A 21,271-nucleotide genomic window follows, 5' to 3' on the forward strand; every position below is an offset into this window, starting at 1 on the left:
CAAGTTGGACTTAACTCCACTGGGAAGGAGAGGATAATACAACTTTTCCAAGAGAGGTGCTGACATTTCAGGCTCCTGGAGGTGTGAGTTTTGCCTACGCTGCTTTGAGTCAGATCCAGGGAGGTCTCTGCCCACTGCTGCAAACTGGCTTAAAGCCCACATTTTCTGTCAGATTGTTTATTCATTTTTATATCCCACCAGCTCCTACTGCTGATGGAGAAGAAAAATTACTTTCCTTCCTACAGAAATTCTGTTCCTTAGAAAATTAAGCAAGCACATCCAGCTTGGCCTGAAAGCAGCTTATTGGAATGGCACATTTATTCTTGTAATTAGTTATTTTCTTATGTAAAAGACTTGTAAGGTTTATTAAATTGGTGATCCTCTTAATACTAAAATTCCCAATGACACTCTCAAGTATCTTATTACATCCTGAGGTGATTGTGTGCTCAGTAAGTCAGTCAGCCCAGGTTTATTTAATTACAAATACTGTTCCTGCTTTCCTCTGGTGAGTGGCTGTACTTGTTGTGTAGAGCTGTGGGACTGTGGGGTCAGAGCACTGGCTGTGGTCAGGGCTGCGGAAGGTGCAGCTGGGAGAGAGAGTGACCTGGACTCAGATTTATTCAGTGGTGCTTAAAAGGTGGAGTTCTCTCAGAATGGATTTTCCAAGGGCAGTGCTGGAAGAACTGGGAACTGGATGGGTGCAGCTGCTGGTGGGTGACTGCAGCTGGGGCTTCATCTCCTCAGAGCCAGGTGTAGCTTTCAGCCCTGTGTCCAGGGGAGTGGGTACTCCTGCAGCCTGCTTGGCTTTGTCCAAAGGAGGCACCAGGATGATCAGAGGGATGGAGCAGCTCTGCTTTGAGGAGAGGCTGAGAGAATTTGGATTGTTGAGCCGGGAAAAGAGAAACTTCAGGGTGACCTAATTGTGGACTTCCAGAGCCTGAAGGGGCTGAGAAGGAAGATGGAGAGAGACTGTGGACAAGGACTGGGAGAGACAGGACAAGGGGAATGGATTCAAACTGACAGAGAGTGGTTAGATGGGATAGTAGTTAGGAAGAAATTCTTTCCTGTGAGGGTGGTGATGCCCTGACACAGGGTGCCCAGAGCAGCTGTGGCTGCCCCTGGATCCCTGGAGTGTCCAAGGCCGGGCTGGACATTGGGGCTTGGAGCAGCCTGGGACAGTGGGAGGTGGCCCTGCCATGGCAGGGGTGGCACTGGATGATCTGTATGGTACCTTCCAACCCAAACCATTCCAGGACTCTCCTCCCGTTGTTTGAAGCAGGAGAATGTAGCCAAAGTCCCAGAGTGTTCCTGGTGGCTATTGCAGGACTCTCACATGAATAATGTGGTTGTAGCCTCACCCCTGTGCCTGTCTGGGGTCCAGCGGGATGAATCCCTCTCTCTGGCACTGCTCTGCTTAATGAAAACAAGCAGGAGAGTTACATTGACTTACTGCAGCTGTTGGTGGTGTGGTGAAGCTCAGGTACAGGTGACCTGTGGCAGGGTGAAGTGGGAGCTTCAGGGAGGGGTGAAAAAGATTGTCCTGGTGTTCATCCCACACTGGGCTGCTAGCTTGGGTTGTGGTGGTTCAGCTGTATAGTTTTGGAGGTGGAGACCAATTTCTCCATATTTCACACTGCAGAATGCAGCTGTGTTCTGTTATCAGCCACAGCTTTGGGACAGATCCAACTCTGTTCAGAGATCTGCTGGACCAGCTTAGAACCATTTGGACTGATGTAACATCAGGGCAGCCATGTGTTTGCTCCTGTCATTAGAAAAGGGATTTGATGGAATGCTTTTTGGTTCCAGGCCTGTAAGAGAAGTAACACTGAAGTGGCTTTCTTCCTCTTGGTTCAGCATTCCCTCTTCGAGACATTTTTTGTGTTTTTAGTGTGTTGTATGAAGCAGAAAAATTAATGTCAGTTGATGTCACCCACTGATGGGTAATCTTTTGCCAGCAGCAGTTTTTTTCCTCCTTGTCTGTGAAGTCTTTGCTGGTCTTGCTGTTTGATCACTGTTCACTCCATAAAAGCTTCACTGAACCCCCTCATTCCTCTGGATCACAGTAGGAGAAATCCATGGAGCCAAGTCTTTGTGTCCCTTGTGATGGAGAATTTAACCCCAGCAGAGTTCATGGCTTAGGCAAAGGCAGCTGGAGGAAGGAGGGGATGGGAAAGTATGACAGAACAGAAAGGAGGGAGTTTGGAGCTCTGGCCTCACTGAAATAAATAAATTTTAGTGATTAAGGAATTTTAATATCCTCAAGCACTTAAACCAGTAGTTTCAAACATCTGTTTTAGAAGTTCACCTCCCATATATAAGAAGCTATCATTAACTTGTTTTCCACTGTGTGAGTGATCCAGCTTTTTGCAGTGCCTCTTCCTGAATCTAAATGCACAGATGTCTGGAAAATCAGGTACTTAAGGAGGAGTCAAAGTGTGGAGTTTGGGAATATCTATTTCACTCCCACCTCTGAAAATCTCTGCTTTAGAAACCAGAAGTAGCAATGAATTAAACACTGGATTTCACAGTTAGACCAAGGGTTAGCAAGGCTTGGGGCAGGAAGAGATTGTCACCTCCCTGATTGATCCCCATCCCAAGGGTCAGTTTTCCCTGGGTAAAAGGCAAAATTCAGCTTAAGCACATCTGATGTTTGTACCCCCATGCAGAACAGAGGGGCTCCTGCTCAGCAGGCAGAGTCCAGAGCTTACAGCCATGTTTTAACTTCTTGCTTTTCCTGTCTCCTCCCCTGCAGGCCAGAGGTGCTGACATTCCAGACATCTCGGGGGAGCTGCCGCTCCGGTCCTGCGGCAGCACGGCCAGCATGAAAGTGAAGAATGTGAAAAAGTAAGAGCAGAGTTCTGTGATTTTTCCCGGCTTGCAATTTTGCTGTGCTGAATTTTGGCTGTTGTGCTGCAGTGCAGGGCATTCAGCAACAATTTGTGATGGTGTATCTTCAGCAGAGCAACCAAAATCCATGTGGAACTAAGGCAGTTTGAACTAATGGAACCCGAAACTGGCATGAGAGGTTTTGCTGGCTCACTCTCCTCTTTCTGGCCGTAGAAACAAAGCTAGGTAGAGTTTTGAACCTCACTGTTGCAGTGTTTTTAGTTTTTTATAGTGATTCTTCCTGAGAGTGATTAATTAAAAAAACCCCACAATAGAACATATAACAGAAGAATCTCAGAAGAAGCCCAGGCAATCTGTAAATGAGGTAATTTTCCCTGTCTCCTTATGCTCTGGAAAGCTAAACCAGGACAAGTGGGTGTCCTATATGTATTTTTATCTGGTTTTTTTTTTTTTTTTTTTCTTTTTCTTTTTGCATTTTGCCCTTTGTAACTTCATTTGAATAGATTTTACACAGTTTTCTTTTCTAAGGTATATCTTTTCTGTCTTTTCTTCCCTGATCTCCCAGTTGTTTTTTTTTCCGCTGTGGGTTCATGCTGTATTTCTGTCTCTGCTTGTCTCCCAGAGACTGTAAGCCAAGTCATTATGCTTGCAGCAGTGGGGATCAGAAATAATCAATATTACTTTGCTAAAAATGCTGACTTGAGGAGCAGAACTCCCCGAGATTGATGGATCTGAGCCTTCAGCTCACCCCTCTAGTGCTCTGCTGAGAGGGAAATGGCCCTTTGTTCCAGTGCTGAGCAGCCAGATGCTGCATCTCACTTCCCACTTGTATTCCCGTGGGAAGAGGGAGCTAGATAATGACAATCTCATTGGCTCACCACCAGGAATATCTATAGGAGTCTGTAATAGCTTCGGCAGAAGCAGGAGCATGTTGCAGAGCCAGAGGAGCTCCCCGGCAGCCACCAGTGTGACTGGAGACACTTGGGAATAATTATGCCTGACTTTTGAATTTGCAAAAGGCAAAGGATAAATAGAGTTTGTTCTGCACCCTCAGATACATCCCCCCGGGACTGATGGGCTGTGATGCCTTTCACAGGTAAAGTTCTGCTTTCCTTGTGTCTCGTGTAAGGCTGTGGATGTGCATCTGTGAGGTGCAGCTGCTTGTCCCTGCTCCGTGTCCGGACGCCTGTGGGATGTGGTGCTGCTGGAATGTCACACAGGGCTCTGTAGGGCTGCAATGGGATGTGGTGCTGCTGGAATGTCACACAGGGCTCTGTAGGGCTGCAATGGGATGTGGTGCTGCTGGAATGTCACACAGGGCTCTGTAGGGCTGCAATGGGATGTGGTGCTGCTGGAATGTCACACAGCTCTGTAGGGATGCAGTGGGATGTGGTGCTGCTGGAATGTCACACACAGTTCTGCAGGGATGCAGAAAAAACACTTGGTATTTCAGCTTTCCTTTCTCACTCAGTTCCCTTCTCCACTGTTTCGGTGCATCACATCCACAAATGCCTGTGTTCCCTTGGCTTTAGGATGAGAAAGTTGTTGTTTTGTATCAGTACATGTTGTTTATCTCTATTGAGTGGTCTGCATCCATCTCATGGTGTGCTCTTGGTGTGCTCCAGGTTATCCTTTACAAAGGGGCACTTCCCGAAGATGGCTGAGTGTGCACATTTCCACTACGAAAACGTGGACTTTGGCAACATACAGGTGAGTCTTGGATTTCTTTTATACACAAGACACCTCGTGCTTCCTGCTAACTGACCTGCTGGGGAGGTATAGAGGGACCTCCACTGAGGCTTATTTAGTTTGTTGCTTGATGTTTAGTGATAAGAAGTTAAAGCTGTAGAGACTTTATCTGGAATTGCTTCTATGTGCTGTGGCAGAATTTGCACTCAGTCACGTGGAGCTCTCCTTTGAGCTTAGAGATGGTTTTATTTCAACTGGATTTGGCTGATGTCACTGTTTTAAGACTGTATCAGACATTCAGTCTTGAGTAGTCTGTAATCACCGTGTGTGTATTTTTTGGTTTGTGTGTGTGATTAAACAATTGTGTGAATGTATTTATGTAAATATAAATAAATCAAGTTTGCCCCTTCCCTTAGCTCGGCATTGTGCATTGCAGCAGCTGTGTCATCAAAATACCAGAAACTGCTTGTCAGCCTGAGCTGCATTTCTGGAAGTGTGCAGGCTTTGCTCCTCTGTGATCCCTCCCTCAGGAATACAGGCAGAAGCATTTTCCAGGGAGGGCTGGGACCCAGGAGTTTCTCACAAACAGGACACATTTTGTTCTGCACTTAGAGGAGCAGGAATGCCTCCAGCATCTGCCAGCCTTGTAGCCAAAAGGAGGTTACAACCTTTTCATTTGTAAAACATTTCCTGTAATACTGAGTGAATTATTAACAGCCTTTCATGCTGCCATACTTGACACTTTTGCAAGCAGAATTCCACAGCTGGGTTTTTTCTCTGTCTGTAAAATTCCGGCTGGGAAGGAGCTTGGGTCCTGTTCAGGGCTGGGATCTGCTGTTGCTCACACTTGGTGGCTCTGGGGGGGTTGGTTCTGCTGTGTGGGCTCTGCAGACACAGGCACACACTGACAGAGCCAGAGACACAAAGTACTGGGTACAAATAGGGTCCAAAGAGCTCAGTTCCCATGGAGGTCCCTGGGAAATGGGCAAGCAAGAGCAGTCCTCACTCTGCTGAAAACTGTTTATTTTCATTTTCTGTGTGTAGGAACAGCATGGCTGATCCGTGTCCCTGCTTTCTGTCTCGGTAATTTGCTAATTTGACACAACTAATTTTTCACTTATTCTGGGGGAGGTTTGCTATTGGAGCAGCTCTGTGTCCACACAGATGTAGTTTTTACATCCCGTGCTCCTCTGAGTTCTCCGTCCCATCATCCAGGAATGTTCAGCGAAATGTGCAGCTGGAGAGGGAGCACCAGCTGTGCATGGCACATTGTTTTGATGACCAATAATTGATTCTTTTGTGGGTTTAAGCATTTCCTGGGATGTTTTCAGAATGCCAGGGCAGACCTGTGGGGTTCAATCTTTATGATTGTGAGAGGCAGAAGTAAAATCAGGTAATACATCCTTTCCAGGTTTTCCTGAAGCATGTTCTGCTGGGAAGTTCCCACAAGCAGGAGTGGTTTAGCACTGCTTTTTGTGATGTCACTGCTGCTCCTGCAGCTTCCCCTGCTCTTGCTCAGTGGTCCCCTGGCACAGCCAGACCAGAGGCTGTAACCAGAGGAACTCATCCTCCTCCGTGGGAGGATGTGGCACAGGAAATAAAAATGGTATTGGTTATTGAGCTGTTATTGGTTATCTTAGCCCTGAGCTGTTTTCTATGTCTGTGCTGTGACACCAGGAAGAAAACAGGGTCTGGTGGCAGCATGAGAAGAGTTGTCATAAAATTGAGACTCTCTGTGTGTTGACAGGTTAGTTCTCTGTTTCCACCACATCTGCCTCTGAAAAACCCTCCGTGTTCAGCTATTTGTGTACCTAAAGCAAAATTTGTGCCTAAGTAAGGTAACTTCAGCCCTCTGTGCCTCTAACTGCTTCCTTTTACTAAGCAGGTTTCCAGTAAATCCCCACAGTGTCAGGACTTTATTATATGGTGAAAAATCTCTTTGAGAACAAGAGCTTTGCTGCTGAAATGCAAAAAGATAAACTATTGCAGCGCTTCCTTAGAATACCAGTATTAATGGTAAAATAAATGAAAGCTGTTAATACAACAGCAGTATTAGTTGGGAGATTTAAAAATAGGTTCACACAGGACTCATGCATTTTAATCAAGTTGGAGGCTCCTTTGTGCTCCCAAGGTAGAGCAGAGAATAGCAGTGGGCTGGAGTGATGGGAAGTGACAGCTTGGCACCTAATAGAGAGTTACTGAGTTGCATCTGAGGGGTGGTGGGTGTAAACTGCTTTCAAAATCTATTCACTGTTAGAAATTTGCATAGTAGAAATACAGTATTATCTGTCCATGTCAGGAATTGTGTAATGCTGTCTATTAACAGCCTGGCCAAATTTCAGGTTGTTTTGTAACATTTATGTCACTTACAATACGGCCTCATGGTGCAAGAAGTATTAATAGCCTGGCATTTCACCTCATTGAGGTAGTTTTAGATTAAATTGCTGAGAGGTATGAAAAAGGATTTGTTCTCTTCTAATCCTTGCACTGTGCTAGTGAGGCTGGGTGCATTTTGGAGGGCTTTTTCTCTTCAGAAATATCCTTCCACACTGCTTCCAACAGCAATATCGTACCCATACCTGTGGCTGGCCAGCCAGGTACGTGTGGCATCCCAGGAAATTGCTGGTTGCCAGGCAAAGGCAGTGATGTCAAAGCTGTACCAACAGGTTAAGCCTCACAGATTGCATCAGTGCCCAAAATTCTCTGGCATTTTTCTCAAATACCTTATGTTCATTACAGTGTTTATTTTAAGAGCTGCATCATTCATTTTTAATTTCTAACGAAAAGCCGGGTTCTGCCTCATAGATGTGTTTTTGTCTGACCTGGGATAAATGTTCAGAACTGTGGTTCCACTTCTTCATGGTCTGTCTCCCAAGGAGATGCAATGTTTCTTCTCAATTTACCTTTTTCCTAATTTAGCTTCTTCTCAGTTTACATAAAATACAAGGTATCTCCCCTTTAACTTTTTTGACCTGGTTCTCATTCATTGAACACATTGGTGGTAAATGTTCATAAAAATCTCTGTACAAATAGAAGGTCATTTCTAAGTGGATAAGTTGCATTTGTGCAAAAGAGTCTGTAATTACACCTATGAAATGATAAAAATGCACACTGTTCAACATCAGCACTTTGCATCTAGCAAGTGCAAGCTTGGTTTTATATCTGTTGGTTTTCTATCAGATTTATGAATAAATAACTGAAAAGAATTCATCAAAACTCTGTGGGACCTATTGAGGCAACTTCAAATTCACCAAGCTTGAAAATGTGAGATAGAAAAGTGGATATAGAGTCCCACATCCTTTTGCATGCATTAAGAACTGACCCTAGACTGAGACAGGGTTAAAATTCTTTTAAAATTTAAGAAAGTATTAATGTAATTCAAAAACTATATGCTAAAAAAAGTCTTGTCAGGTCTCCAGAAGTGTTTGGACACCACTCCCAGGGATGCACAGGTGGGATTGTTGTGGTGTCTTTGCAGGGCCAGCAGTTGGACTTGACCTTGTGGTCTCTCTCAACCCAGGATATTCTGTGATTTCATGAAATATAGTTTTACTTTACTGAGTGCTAAATGCCATTAATATAATCAGGAGAAACAGTGATTAGGAATTCCTTAAATATCTACTTCCTGCCAGGAATAAATACTCTGTTCTTCACTTGAAAGAATTAAGACATTATCTTCAGCTGAGTAGGTTTTGGTAATGGAGTATGGAGAGCTGATCAGCTCCGTGCTTTCCAGATAATTTTCTTTGCTCCCTCAAAAGCCATTTGCTCAAGGCAAGTGCTGTAATGCACATTCATATCGCTTCAACATCTTGCATTTGACACAGAATTATCCCTTCAAACAGCATAGTCTCTGTGTTTGCCTGCTGTATCTGATGTCTAAAAATAAATCCCTGTGGGAGCAGCACTGGGTTACAGCTCCTCTCCTTATCAGCGCAGCCTTGGCAGAGCCATGGCAGGAATTGTGTTATCAGTGGTAAAGGAAGTATTTGAGGCAGAATCACTTCCGCCTGCGCAGACATCAGCTGCCAGGAATTCCTGTCAGGAATTGTGTGCTGTGGGAATGCTTCTGCAATGCTCCAGCCAAGCTGATGGGCTGCCTGCAGCAGCAGCTGGGCTTTGCCCCTGGAATTGGATGTTCCTGTCGTGCCTTAGGAGATGGAAACATTGCAAAGAGCAACTTAGTCCTTCTGTGCCTGTTGTCAGCAAAGCCTGCTGAGAAGATCCTTTTAGGGGTAATCTTCTTTTGGTTTGCCTTTTTTTCTTTTATTTAGCAATATTCCAGGGAAGGGAGAACACAGGGAGAATGTGCTTGTGAAGGAGTCTCCGTAATTATTTTCCTAAGGTGGATTGCAAAGGAAACAATTGGTAAAGCCTGGCCAGGAGCTCTTGGCTGGGGTTAACTGGGATAGTTTTGGGTGCCACAACTGAAATGAGTCTTGTGGATGAGCTGGGAACAGCAGGGATGGGGATGCTCCCTGCTCTCTGTCTGCCTGAGGAGGGACAGCCTAACTTGGATCTCTCCGTTAGTGGTTTGGTCCCAAGTCTGCTCAGTGCCTGAAGTGCATGAGGATTTGTTTGTCCCCAGCTCTTCTGTGGGTGTGATGCTTTCAGTGCATGGCAGTGAGGAGCAGCATGAGTAACTTCAGGCTGCAATATCATTTATCCCACTTATTTTGTGAACTGTTTAAGAAGAAAAAAGTAGTGATTTTTAAAGGCAAAACGTAAAACAGCAGTTGCCCATCCCAGTCCCTCTAAAAGATGCAAATTCTCAGTAAGAAGCATAAAAATTGGCCTGAATTTTGGTGTGTGTTGGGGTTTTGAAAAACAATTTTGCTGTGTTCTGCTTTGTCTTTATGAATATTTGAGTGAGATACAGATTATGTGTGAAGAGGGGCCCCTTTTCAGTCCTTCGTCTTTGGATGCTATTTATCTCCTTCCAGAATGACCTGGCCAGATTTTGGTGCGTTCCCCTTCTTTAAACTGAAGACTTCCTCTCCTATTCCCTGTCTTCTCCGTGTGATTTCTTTGCTGTTGCCTTCCAAAATGGTGGTGGGGATGTTGCAAGGGCTGTTTTAAGGACGTGGGTATATAAAAACAACTGTTCAGTGTAGGTGGAAACTGCCTCTATTAATTTAATAATTCCAGCCACAACTCCCTGAAAATTGGCACAGCCTCCTGCCAAGATCCACGAATTTTGAAAGTTTGGAGTCTCTGGGCCAAGGTTTTTGCTGCCAAAGGAGTTAGGAAAATATTTGAGTAAGTTCACCTCAGTTTTTGGATTCTGTTGTTTCCTGGTCTTTCTTCCAGCATGCCACAGGCTCCTCAGAAAAATTCTTCCATGGAACAAGCTCACACCTATGAAATTCCAGGTTCCCTGGTTTTTTACTGCTGGTGAAATGGGAAGGAATCCAGCATGGGTTCTGTCGGGGAAGGATAACTGAAAGTGTGGCACTGTGACTCCAGTCCACAGGGCAGGAGGGAGATTGAGGCTGGTGTTCCTGTGTGGATTTACTGCTCAATCGTTCTGAAGGTGTTTTACACCCTTTGCTCCCTTCGACTGACTCTTCTGAAATCAATACTTCATTTTCTCTCTAGAGGAAGATGCAGTTTGACTGGCATTGCTCAGATTATGGAAGGCCTCTCACAGGGACTCTGTATTTCCCTGGATTTATTTATCTCCATCAGCTCTGTCTGATTCCATCTGTGTTCTTTATTTTAAAAAGAACCATGAAGATGTGTACCCATGGAAGGGTAGGCTAGAACCCACAAAGAAGTATTACAAACAAATGAGATTTTTACCTATTGGTTCAGTACAGCAGGTATTTTGGGGGCTTTTTTTACCTTCTCTTTTTCCTTTTGGATGTTTTTATGAATTTGTAGGGAATAATCCATATCTCCACAGGAGAACTGACCCATTTGGGACAGAAAACAGAGACCTTCTGCAGGAATCCAGCTTATTTTCCCTTCTCCAGCATTTACCACCAGAAATAAAGCAAACTTATCTGTAGAATTGTAGGGTTTTTTGTTCATTGTGGCTATTTGATGGCATGAGTAAATCTTCAAGTGGCTGTAATAAGCCCAGCTGTTATTTTGATATTGACCTCCTGCTGTTTGCCAGCCCCATAAATCATCTTTACCAACATGTTGCAGAAAAGTGTTAAAATTGGTTTAATTAGTAACTGTAACAGAGTTGTGTTGGAAAAAATTTCTTTACTGCAGTTTAACGACCTGAAAAAAAACCAGAAAGCTGTATTATACATATAATTACAATATGTTATAAACTTGAAAAGATTCCGTGTGCTCCACAAAAATAATGCCTGTTTCAGTAGTGCTTGAAGGGAGATGAAATCCTGTCTGTTTCTGTCTGTAGCCATCCTGTTACCAGGAATGGTGTTAAAATGAGGCATAATGCTGGGCTCATGGATCTGCCAGCACGCCAGGCTGGAGTGATTTAATAACTGCATTGTGGTCGTGATCCCTGAGATTCACAGGGGCAGGGCTCTGTGTTTCCCCTCCCGTGGAAGTTTGTGAAGCCAGAGGATGTATGAACTGTGAAACCAAACTTCTGTGGGAGCGTTCCCATGCTGTGTGTAAATTGTACCTGCCTGCAGAAAGGGCGGTTTGTTCAAACTCTGCTCAGATGCCAGAGTCTGGAGGGTTGATGACAGAATTGGCAGCTCGGGGGCAGCAAGTCAGACTTGGAGCTGTTAAATGTTCATTCATTAGCTCAGCCTTCCCTGGAGTGTGTGCCCTGCCCTGCCCTGCCCTGCCCTAGGAATGTGTTCATTCATTCCCTGCGGAAGGAGCACGGCGGAGATGACTGACACGGGGGGGATGGATGGATGGGATGTGGAGAGAAATTCCTCCTTGGGAGGGTGGGAGGCCCTGGCACAGGGTGCCCAGAGAAGCTGTGGCTGCCCCTGGATCCTAGGAAGTGTTGAAAACCAGGTTGGATACTGGGGCTTGGAGCAGCCTGGGACACTGGAAGGTGTCCCCACCCATGGCAGTGGGTGACCTTTGGGATTGGGTACCCCTTTCAACCTAAGCCATTCTGTGATCCTGTGATTGTGTCTAGAATATAACCTGATCCTGCAACACCTGTTGACTGTCTTGGCTTTGACATCTTTCTGCTGAAGGTTTGAGCACACCAGACATGCTCCACCCGTGTCTCCAGGTGTGCTCTGTGTCCTGAACCTTGTGACCATTTCCTCGTGGTGGTTCCATGATCTGGTTTCCAGGTAATTTCCAGTCTTGGAACATCAGCACTGCTTCACTGAGGACTGCAGTGTTTCCCTGTGGCAGGGTGAGCTCAGGGCCCTCTCCCGGTGTCAGGTCAGGGCAGAGCTGTTGGGGAGCTCAGGCTGAGCCTGTCACTGGCCTGTCCTGTGGGGAGGGAGAAGAACTTGGGCTCCTGGGGTTTGGATGCTCCGTGTGGAAGTGTTTGCTGTCCTGTGCTAGGGCTCTGGATGTGCAGCTGCACGGGGATCACAGAGGGTGTTTCTAGATCTGCTGAGCTGACACCACACTTTGGTTTGTTTTACTTGCAAAAGAGAGATTAGGGCAGAAGATTTCCTGTGAACATAAACATTCCCAAGGGGCTGGAATCAGGCAGATTTCTCGTTTTCAAAGGAAGAACAGGCCCACACTCCCCCCATATATGGACTGTTGGATATCTGGAAGGCATTTGGAGAAGTTTGTGGGCTTTGATGGGTTTGTGATTTTATCCCTTGATCTGGGGTGTGAGCAGAAGTGGAGGCTCCTGCTTCCCTGTCCTGCAGGCAAGGCATTGGCCCTCAGCTGTCCTGAGCATCCAGAGCAGAGAGCTCTTTGATCCTGAATCAGAACTCCAAAGGTATCAAGTACTTTCTCTGGCTTGGCATTTCTGGCCATTTTCTCAGCAGAACCTGCAAACTCAGGCTGCTGTTTTCCTGGCAAAGAAGCATTAAAGGGAAAGGGAATGCTTCCATTACACGTGGATGTGTGGCTGTGGGCTTTGAAAATCAAATACTTATATGGAGAAGCATGAGATGATCTCACTGCCTCCTCCTGACCCCCTCACCTGAAGTTTAACTTCTTTTATCTCTTAAGACTAAGTGAACAAACTTTGATTGTACTCACTAATTCTAGTTTCCACCTGACCAGATGAGTAAAAGAAATCCTAATAAAAACTTAACTCTGGGACATATTTTTAAGGTGCAAGGCATTCCCTACCAACATCCTGAATTTCTTCCTTTCAAATAGTTCATTTCCCAGAAGGAGCATTTATGAGAAGTTTATTTAGATCTACACAGAGATGTTTCAAGCTCCATCAGATGTTTTTTGGAGGCTCAGGGCATGGTTTGGGAGTTGCAGTCAGAACATCACATTCTGAATTATGTAAGTAATAATTTAAAGGTAAGATGGTTCCTTAATAGACACCCATGAATCTGATATTATATGAGTTGGAAATAAAAATACACAGTGCCATATACGTTATGTATGTTCAGAATCCTTGAACAGGCCTTAAAATCCATTCTCTTCTATTGGAAAACTGATGAAACTTATAAATATGGTTATAAACTTAACTGAGTAGAGAAAAAGCACTTATTGGGGAAGTGGCATTGCCTAGTCCTGCTAGTTTATGTTGAGATCCCAACTGAATTTTTTTTTGATTTACCTTGCAGTGGAGCTGTGTAATTCCTCTGCTGGTGTTTAAGTGTGAACCTTATTTATTGCAAATACGACATGTCAAAACTTTCAGCCTTTAAAAGAACTGAATTTGGACCAGGTTCCCATTTACCAGCTTGAAGTAGTTCCAAAGTCAAAACATCTTCTGTTATTTTTACAGCTTGAGCCCAGGAATTCACTTTGCAATATTGCTAAATTATTTAATAATTCTTTATCTGCTCTGTCCTGCAGTAATTGTAGGTGTACCAGTGCTAGAATGGGCAGGGAACCCACTGGGAGCTGGAGCCTTGGGGCAGAAAGGATTTGCATGAAAGGAGGGGAATGTCATATCAGGACAGGGTGCTGCCCTGCTGGGATGAGGGGAGCTCAGGGTTATTGAGGCTTAATAAAAGGTGTGAGACTTGAGAAACATCAGAGTGGTTCAGAGTCTCCTGGCTCCAAGGTTTGATTTAGTGCTGTGCTTTGCCATTTGCTTTCAGATTAAATAAAAGCTGGGTTGGGTTTGGAAGCTCTTTCTGGAGGAGTGAGTTCTTAGGCTGGTGCACTTTGAATTATTGATGGGTTTTAGCAGCAACACAGAACTCTGATGGGCACTTTAAATACACCCTGTACAGCTGTGTTGGGTTTTATTCCCCCTGGTCCCTCCTCCCTCTGAACTCTTTAAAGCTTCCCTATATCCCTGAATTTCCAGCTGTGTCCCACTAAGTGGAGTTCAAAGACACAGGATTCTGCAGAGCTGCTGGGTCGATGCTGAGTGGGGCACAGAGAGGGTTTGGTCCTGGATCCCTGCTTTTGTCTCCCAGCTGACTTGAACATCTCAGGCCTATCCAATGTCACAAAGATGGCAGAACTTTGGCCATTAATCAATTCAGTCAGAGAGTCTGGAAAATAATGTTCCAAATTTACCATTTATGATTTTAAGATAACTCGGGGGAAGACTTGGATTTTTAACAACAAAATATCCATGTGCTCTTACAGTTCTTTGTGGTGCACCATATGAGTGAATGATTTATTTTCCTATTATAAAAACAGTTAAGGTGTGGATGATGTATTTTCTGTAAGGATTATGAGTGTATGTGTCTTGTAAGTTGTGATGATCAGAGTAAGGATAAAACAGCCCCTGTAAACCAAACTGTGTCTGCAGCAATAAAACTGAGTTGAATTGCCTTTAGAATTAATAATTCTAAAGAGTCTGGATGACAGCACCTTCCACACAGTCCCTGTCCTGTGGCTTTTGTAGGCTCTGTGCGTGTGCTCCAGTGTTCCAGAGCAGTTTGTTCACATTTAAATGTGCTTGGCCCCATTGTGGGAAGGGCTGGAGCGTTTCACATCCTTTGTGTGCCCATTTAGACAAGTTATTGTATCAGTGTTTGCTGTAGAGTAACATTTATTTTACACAGAGCTGTTGGTAAGTCATTATTTCATTATTTTCTCTTGGAAACTACTATTAGTACAAGTCTTAATTGAAATACCAGTGTTAGAGTGCAAAATAAAAGTTTCAGTGTCTCATTTGTCCACAGTATGGAGCAGCTTCAAACTTGTTCTGGAAAGATTCTGTTTTTCCATAGAACTACAGAATATTCTGAGATGAAAGGGACCCCCAGGGATCATCAGGTCCAACTGCTGTGTTTGTCCTGTGTGTGAAGCAGAGCTGTCCTCTATGAGGTCCCAGATTTGTCATTGTGACCACTAATTCCCTGGTGATTTAAGGGCCTGGCCATTTAATTTGGGTGAAGGAGCATCGCTGGGTTGATGAGTCACACTCAGTGTCACTGACAGCAGTGCCAGCCCAGGTGACTCCAGCGTGTTGTCCCAGCTTGGGTTGTGCCTTACTCTTGTCCTCACACTTGTGTGTTTAAACACTGGCCAGAATTGAATCCCACAGATTTCCCCTTGAAATGTGCAGAAACGGGGACCAGGGCAGTGCTGCAGGGTGGTTCCTCTCTGTGGAGAACAGGAACTTCCAAGGAGTACACTGCACAGGGGCAGAGTTACACCAACCCCTTTGGAGAATGAATTAAATGTTTCAAAACCAGAAGCCCAGTTCCAGTTCCACTGAGAAGCTTTTGGGTAGTTCCCAGGACATGACCCTGTTTCCAGTGTAACCCGAGTTGTTCACAACCCACCTTCTCTGAACTGTCATCTGGGAAATTTAAAGGTTAAAATATTCTTTTCATATCTTTACTATTTTTTCTCCTGCCTCTGGCATTTTGGCAGAATTTTCTACATTAAAAGTGAAAATAGATCTGAATTACAGATCTGTCTGTGACCCTTTATGCAGTTAACCTTGTAACTCTTCAAGTCCATCCTCTGGAGGTTTTTAACTCTTCAAGTCCATCATCTGGACACAACCAGTTAAAATTCTGACACGTGGATCAAAAAACCAAGACACTGTTTATGAACTGCTTCACAAAATTAAAGCTCATCCTATTTATTAAGGGTTTCCAAGATAATTTCTTTGATACCATGAATTTCAGGCATTTTGTTGCACTGTTTTTGCTACCCTTCACTGAGTCAACATACAGAAGCTGCATGTTTTTATCTGTTGAAAGCGTTTTTCTTCCTCCCCTGGGATTTTGGATCCGTACAGGATATAGTGCTCTTGCACAGGGCACAAATAACCTGTGACAGGCAGGTAACAGGGTAATTTCTGTGTGTACTTGTGTTCTGGAAGATACAGCTTCATGTTTTCCAGCTGTCTGTAAGCTTACTGTACATTTACATGTAACCCCTAGAAAAAAGCCAGTGCTCATGGTGTGGAGTGTCAGGGGGTGTGGGAGGTTGGATGACACAGTGTTCCTGCCTTCAGGAGAGTCTGATTTTCCTGGCCTTTCTCTCCTTACCTCAGAGGATTGTGTGTTGTACCCCACTGATGGCAGTGAGTCCTTACTGGGGCTTATTTAGTGAACTAACAGCTTCATTTCTAGGCAAAATTTAGCAGGAATCCAACTTTGGCATCTTGTGACTGACCGGAAGATCCCCACTGCATTCACTTTTTGGTAGTCAGAAGGTTACAATTAATATTTCAGAGCATGGGATGCTTTTCAGTGCAGTGGCATGAGTTTGATGTCCCTGGACTGGCAGGGAGTCACTGAGGTTGGAAACTCCTCCCAGATTGTCAGGACCAACCACAGACAACAGAGTCTAGTTTTTTCACCATATTGTCTCTAAGAAATACTATCACTGAGTTATAGAATGAGATAAAAAATTGTGGGGATTAAAAATTTCAAAGTAAGTCTCTTTTCTTTAGGGATTTCTCTGTGCAATTCCGTAAGTGTACAAGTATCTCCACAGATTTCTCAACCAAAGTGCAGAAACTTGTTTGTTTAAATAAACTTGAGTTTCTCTCATAGTTACTTAAAACCTTAGACTTCGATATGATCATTTCAGTCTCTTTCCCAAACTCATTTCTTTTCAGAACCGAAAATCAGTGACTGTGGGGTGAATTGTTTTATTCTTAATGGCTGAGTTAGAGCAGCTTTGTATTTCCTGGAAAGTGTCTTTTGCCAGAATTGGGGAGGCTGGAGCCTTATATATCAATCATTATGGAATTTCTGAGTCTTAGGGAGCCTCAGATGAAACATCTAAGTTTCAGTATCTTCTTAGAGATTTTCCTCCTTAATTGGGTTGAGATCAAACTAAACCAAACCACTCTTTCAGGGCTTGTATTGGTGCCTGTTTGGATCTCTACCAAGGTCTGAGTATCTCTGTTATGGTAGGAAGACTGTTCAAACTGCTGATTAAGGCATTAATCCTGTTTCCTCTGTCAGAATTCTGGAGTTTCCCAGGATGTGGCAGAAATAGGCCTTTTCTCTATCCTTTCTCCTCATCTTCTCCCCCATCCCCAACACTGCTGAACACATGGCAGTGGCTGTGAGTGTGAACAATCATCAGGTTGTACTCTGTAGAACTTCCTTCATGAGTCCAGGGTATTTCTTTAAATTAACTCCTGTAAATGTCGTTGGATGTTTTCATTACAAATACACTCAGTTCCTTCCCACCCTAATTTGTCTGTGTCTTGTAGCTGTAGGATTGATTACAGGTTGGATGGGGCAACCTGTGCTAGTGGAAGGTGGAATGAAGAGAGCTTTAAGATTCCTTCCAACCCAAACAACCCTGGGATTTCCTGATCAATGTAAAATCTTGTATTAAAACATTGTGTGTCTGTGAAGGAGGTTGTGATGCCTTGTCTTAACTGACTTATGCTTGTTCTGCACCTTGTATAAATATTTCTCTTCAATCTAGCCAGTATTTACTGTGCAGAGCAGGTAAACACCTGCAGTGTGTGGTTGGGTTTTGTTTTTTTTTTCGATATGTAGAAAATAGTCTTAGATGCACTACACCTGAATTACTTGTCAGCTATATTTTGCATTTTGTATGCTTGTGTGAGTTGAATATTTCCTGAAGCCTGCAGGTTCCCTGGGACACCCCTTTCTTCAAGGGAAGAGCAGTTGGAGAAGTTGTGCAGGGCACAACTTGTCCTTGTTGCTGGTGAGATGTGACCGGATGTGCTGGAGCTGTGAGGATGGGGATCCAGAGCATCCGGAGACAGGAGCACTGTGTGGGTGTGTTTGTGCCCGTGAAGAGATGGGGAGATGGCAATAAAGCCCAGAGCAGTGGAGGTTTCCTGTTAACGCTGGATACTTCAAGTCTGGCTGAAGTTTTTAGCATTCAGCTAAGAGGGGGCGTTCTGGGTTCCACTCCTAGAAAAGCTTTTGTTTTAGGAAATCAGTTTGACCATGTACATTTGCTGCTCATTTTCCAGCCCCCCTTTCCCCCTTTAGCTGAGGGAAGTGCTTCCATCGAGTCTGTTCCACGTTTAGCACTTGCTCATGTTGTACAAAATGGAAGTGGGTTATAAAACATATGTCAGATTTGTCCCAGCTGTGGGACAAGGACTTTTTGTTTCTTTGGTTAAAAAAGCAGGGTGGGAGCAGATTGGAGATGTGAGGATTTGAAGTAATTCTCATGCATGGCCACACAAAATCCTGCTTGCACCTTTCCCCAGCTCAGATCCAGCAGAGTGGGAACCTAAAGAACTTTACTGGGAAGTGCTCTTGCTGTGGCTGTGTGTTCCCTCAAGGTGCATCCAGTAGTCAGTTTGGGCACAGCCTGACCTGTGTTTCATGTCAGGGGATGTAGGCACAGCCTCAGCACCAGCATTGCTGGGTTTCAAACAGCCTGGTTTGTCCACAGGGGTGGTGGTTGATCTTTCCCACTCGGAGGGTCATGGGAGGAAATTGAATAAGTTTCCACTCAGCTTTTATCACTTTCTCCTGCCAGGTGAGGGGAGATTATTGTCCTTCATTTGCTGCTTCTCTTGTCAGCAAGAGAAGCTGGTGTTGAGCCAGATGATAAATAATGTTTGTTGTGGGGAAGGAGTTCCCAGATACGATTGTGGTGACACTCATCTCCCCCTCACTGCCTTCTGCTTTAACCTTCTTCTGCAAGGACCTGCTCAGATGGCTGTGGGTGGAATGTGTCAGCTCTTGGTGTCAGTCCCTGCAGGCTGACAGGGATATTAATTTTTGATGGACAAGGCTTTTGGAGACCCTGCACACCCTGCAAAGATAAAGCTGTTCAAGTTGGATCAGCATTATTTGTTCTTATTTGCAGACCTTACTTCATTTGAAAAAGTACATTTTGTTGTCATTTCCCAGAGAGGTTCTGGACTGTACATCCCTGGAAATGTTCAAGTGGTTGGATGGAACTTGGGCAGCCTGGGGTAGTGGAAGATGAGGAATGAGATGGGATTTAAGTTCCCTTCTCCTCTGGGATTTGATGGTTTTATGATATGCTGGAGATGGTTCTATGTAGGAACACGGTACAAAGCTACCCTGTCATTTCTTCTAAGTGCAGCTAAGAAGCAATCTGTAAGTTCCCATATAAAGCTGTTTGGAGAATGAGAAGTTCCTTTAACACAACAGTCTATTCTGAGGGTGAAAAATAAGTGCACCTGTAATAACAAGGGATTTGTCCCTTGAAAATCAGTAAAGAAAATATGTAAACAATCTGAGAATAGATAGATTTGATGGACAAGTAAAATGTCTTTTACTAACCAGTAGAATAATTAACAAGAAAGCTATTAACCAATTAGAAGTTGCCCTCGAGGTTTGTAAAAACTGTATAAAATACAGCATGGGGCTGTAATAAAGGACCCTTCTGAGCCTTCTGAACTTTTCCTGTGTCCCTTTGTGTGTTGTGACTGCCTTAACAATGACAGTTCTAATAAAATTTTAACATCGTGAACTTCCAGTTTTCACAATTCTCATCCTGATGCCTGCTTGGAGTTTCCTGGGAGTGGGGGTGGGCTGGGGTGTAGAAAAGGGCAGGAGAAGCAGTGACACAGTCCAAGGAGGAGATTTCTGTGGTCATGGGTTGACTTTGTACAATTTATGTATGTGTCATCAGTGAGTTTTTGGGGTCCAGAGGCTGTCAAGGTGTTTATATACGGTTGTTAGTGCTGTGCTTTCATGGCTCATGAGATACAGTCCTGCCTCCACACTGAGGCAAAATGCCTCCTGCACCAGCCTGGAGGTGTTTGAGGCTGGGAGAGGAGAGTGTCCCACCTTTGAAGTGTCAGGATTGTTGGTGTTGCTTCCTTAAACCTTCCTTCCTCGCCCAGCACTGAGCGCTGCTGTGGAAGGGGTCTGATGGGGCTGTGCTCCAGCAGGAGTGCTCCCAGGAGAGCCAGGAGTACACTTCCTGATGGGAATTCAGCTTTATTCACATCCTGCACCTCCACATGTGGTGCAGCCAGGATCCTGCTCCAAGGCTGTCCTGTCCCTGTTTGTTTTTCCCTTGTGTACTTTGCTAAGTTGTCTTTCCTGCCTTTGCTCCAGGAGTTTAATTCTTGGTCCTGCTTCTCTGTTTGTGAAAACTCCCAAATCTTACTCAGCACAGTTCAGATCACACAAATACCTCTCTTTGGATGACAGGAGGCTGAGAAATCACAGCATAAATGTGTCTGCACTCTAAGTAGAAAAGGTTCTTAGAACATATGACAGTGAGATAGGATCAATGAGTTCCCTTAAGTCAATTAAGCTGCTCCTTGCCACAGCACGCTTCCCTCCATCAAAATTATTGTTGCTGGGGGTTCTGTGTTTTCTCCTCCCTTGGCACTCCCACTGTTATCTCAGGTGTATAAGGCATTTTTTCCAGTGACTTTGATTCTTATCAGTATGGAAAAAAAAGTTAATATTGATTTAGTGGGGGAGAGAACAGAAGGAGTGAGTAAGAGACTAATAGCTTGGAATGACAGGGCTGTATCAATTTTCAGTTCTCTCAGAGGAATAATGTGCTTGTTTCCATCAAATGGAAGAGTAGACTATGAGTAAAACTGTCACTGGCCTCCCACAGAATGTAATGGATTTTGGAGCTCAGAGAAAAAAAGACAGTCATAACTAACTCTGTGATTTTAATGCACATTCCTTGAAAGTCAGCAGTTTTATGAAATATGCCATATGCAGGAAGGTAAAAACTGTATGCATCTTATAGAGCTGTATAAAAAATGATATTTTGCTGCCTTAGTCTTATGTTTTTGACTGTGGATGAATGCACTTCTCAATAAGCTTAAGTGTGTTATGGATTTGAGTGGTTTATATCCTTATCTATGTCACCAGCACATAAACTGAACCTGTGAATAAAATGATCGACAGACACTGTAGAAAACCTCACTCCTGGTGTATTCACGTGGCTTTTCTGTGTAAGTGGTTCTTGAATGAGCCAAATAAATATAAATTATGATCCCCTGGTAGGCTGTGTCTGTGCTCATTGATTTGCAACAGCCAAGGCAAGAATCCTGCTTGGCTCAGGCAGAGACAGTGAAAGAAAGGATGCTTTGTTTTGTGCCAAGGCCACTTCTCTTTTAAATAAATTAATAAATCAGGCAAGTCCTTTAATTTAATTGCCTCTTTGTCTTAGCCCGAAGCCACCAAATGCCGGTTCCTCTTCCAGAGCTGTCTCCATTGTCTTGGCCCTGTAAATATTCACACAGTTGTGCTGGGCTTTACTCTCATGAACACCCGGCGCTGCAGGAGCAGCAGGATGATTCTGCCCTTGTTCC

At 44.2% G+C, this 21,271-nt stretch overlaps 1 protein-coding gene across 1 annotated transcript in view; it reads left to right on the forward strand.

Annotated features, from left to right (window-relative positions):
• ARHGAP32 (Rho GTPase activating protein 32) overlaps positions 1-21,271 on the forward strand; it is a 242,527-nt gene that overhangs the window by 108,131 nt on the left and 113,125 nt on the right. Inside the window, exons 3-5 of the mRNA XM_066334690.1 lie at positions 2,753-2,844; positions 3,902-3,943; positions 4,473-4,557. Coding sequence (XP_066190787.1) covers positions 2,753-2,844; positions 3,902-3,943; positions 4,473-4,557 — 219 coding nt within the window. The remainder of the gene's footprint in view (positions 1-2,752; positions 2,845-3,901; positions 3,944-4,472; positions 4,558-21,271) is intronic.

The sequence above is a fragment of the Sylvia atricapilla genome, chromosome 23 (assembly GCF_009819655.1).
Source record: "Sylvia atricapilla isolate bSylAtr1 chromosome 23, bSylAtr1.pri, whole genome shotgun sequence".
In the NCBI taxonomy this organism is placed as follows: Eukaryota; Metazoa; Chordata; class Aves; order Passeriformes; family Sylviidae; genus Sylvia; species Sylvia atricapilla.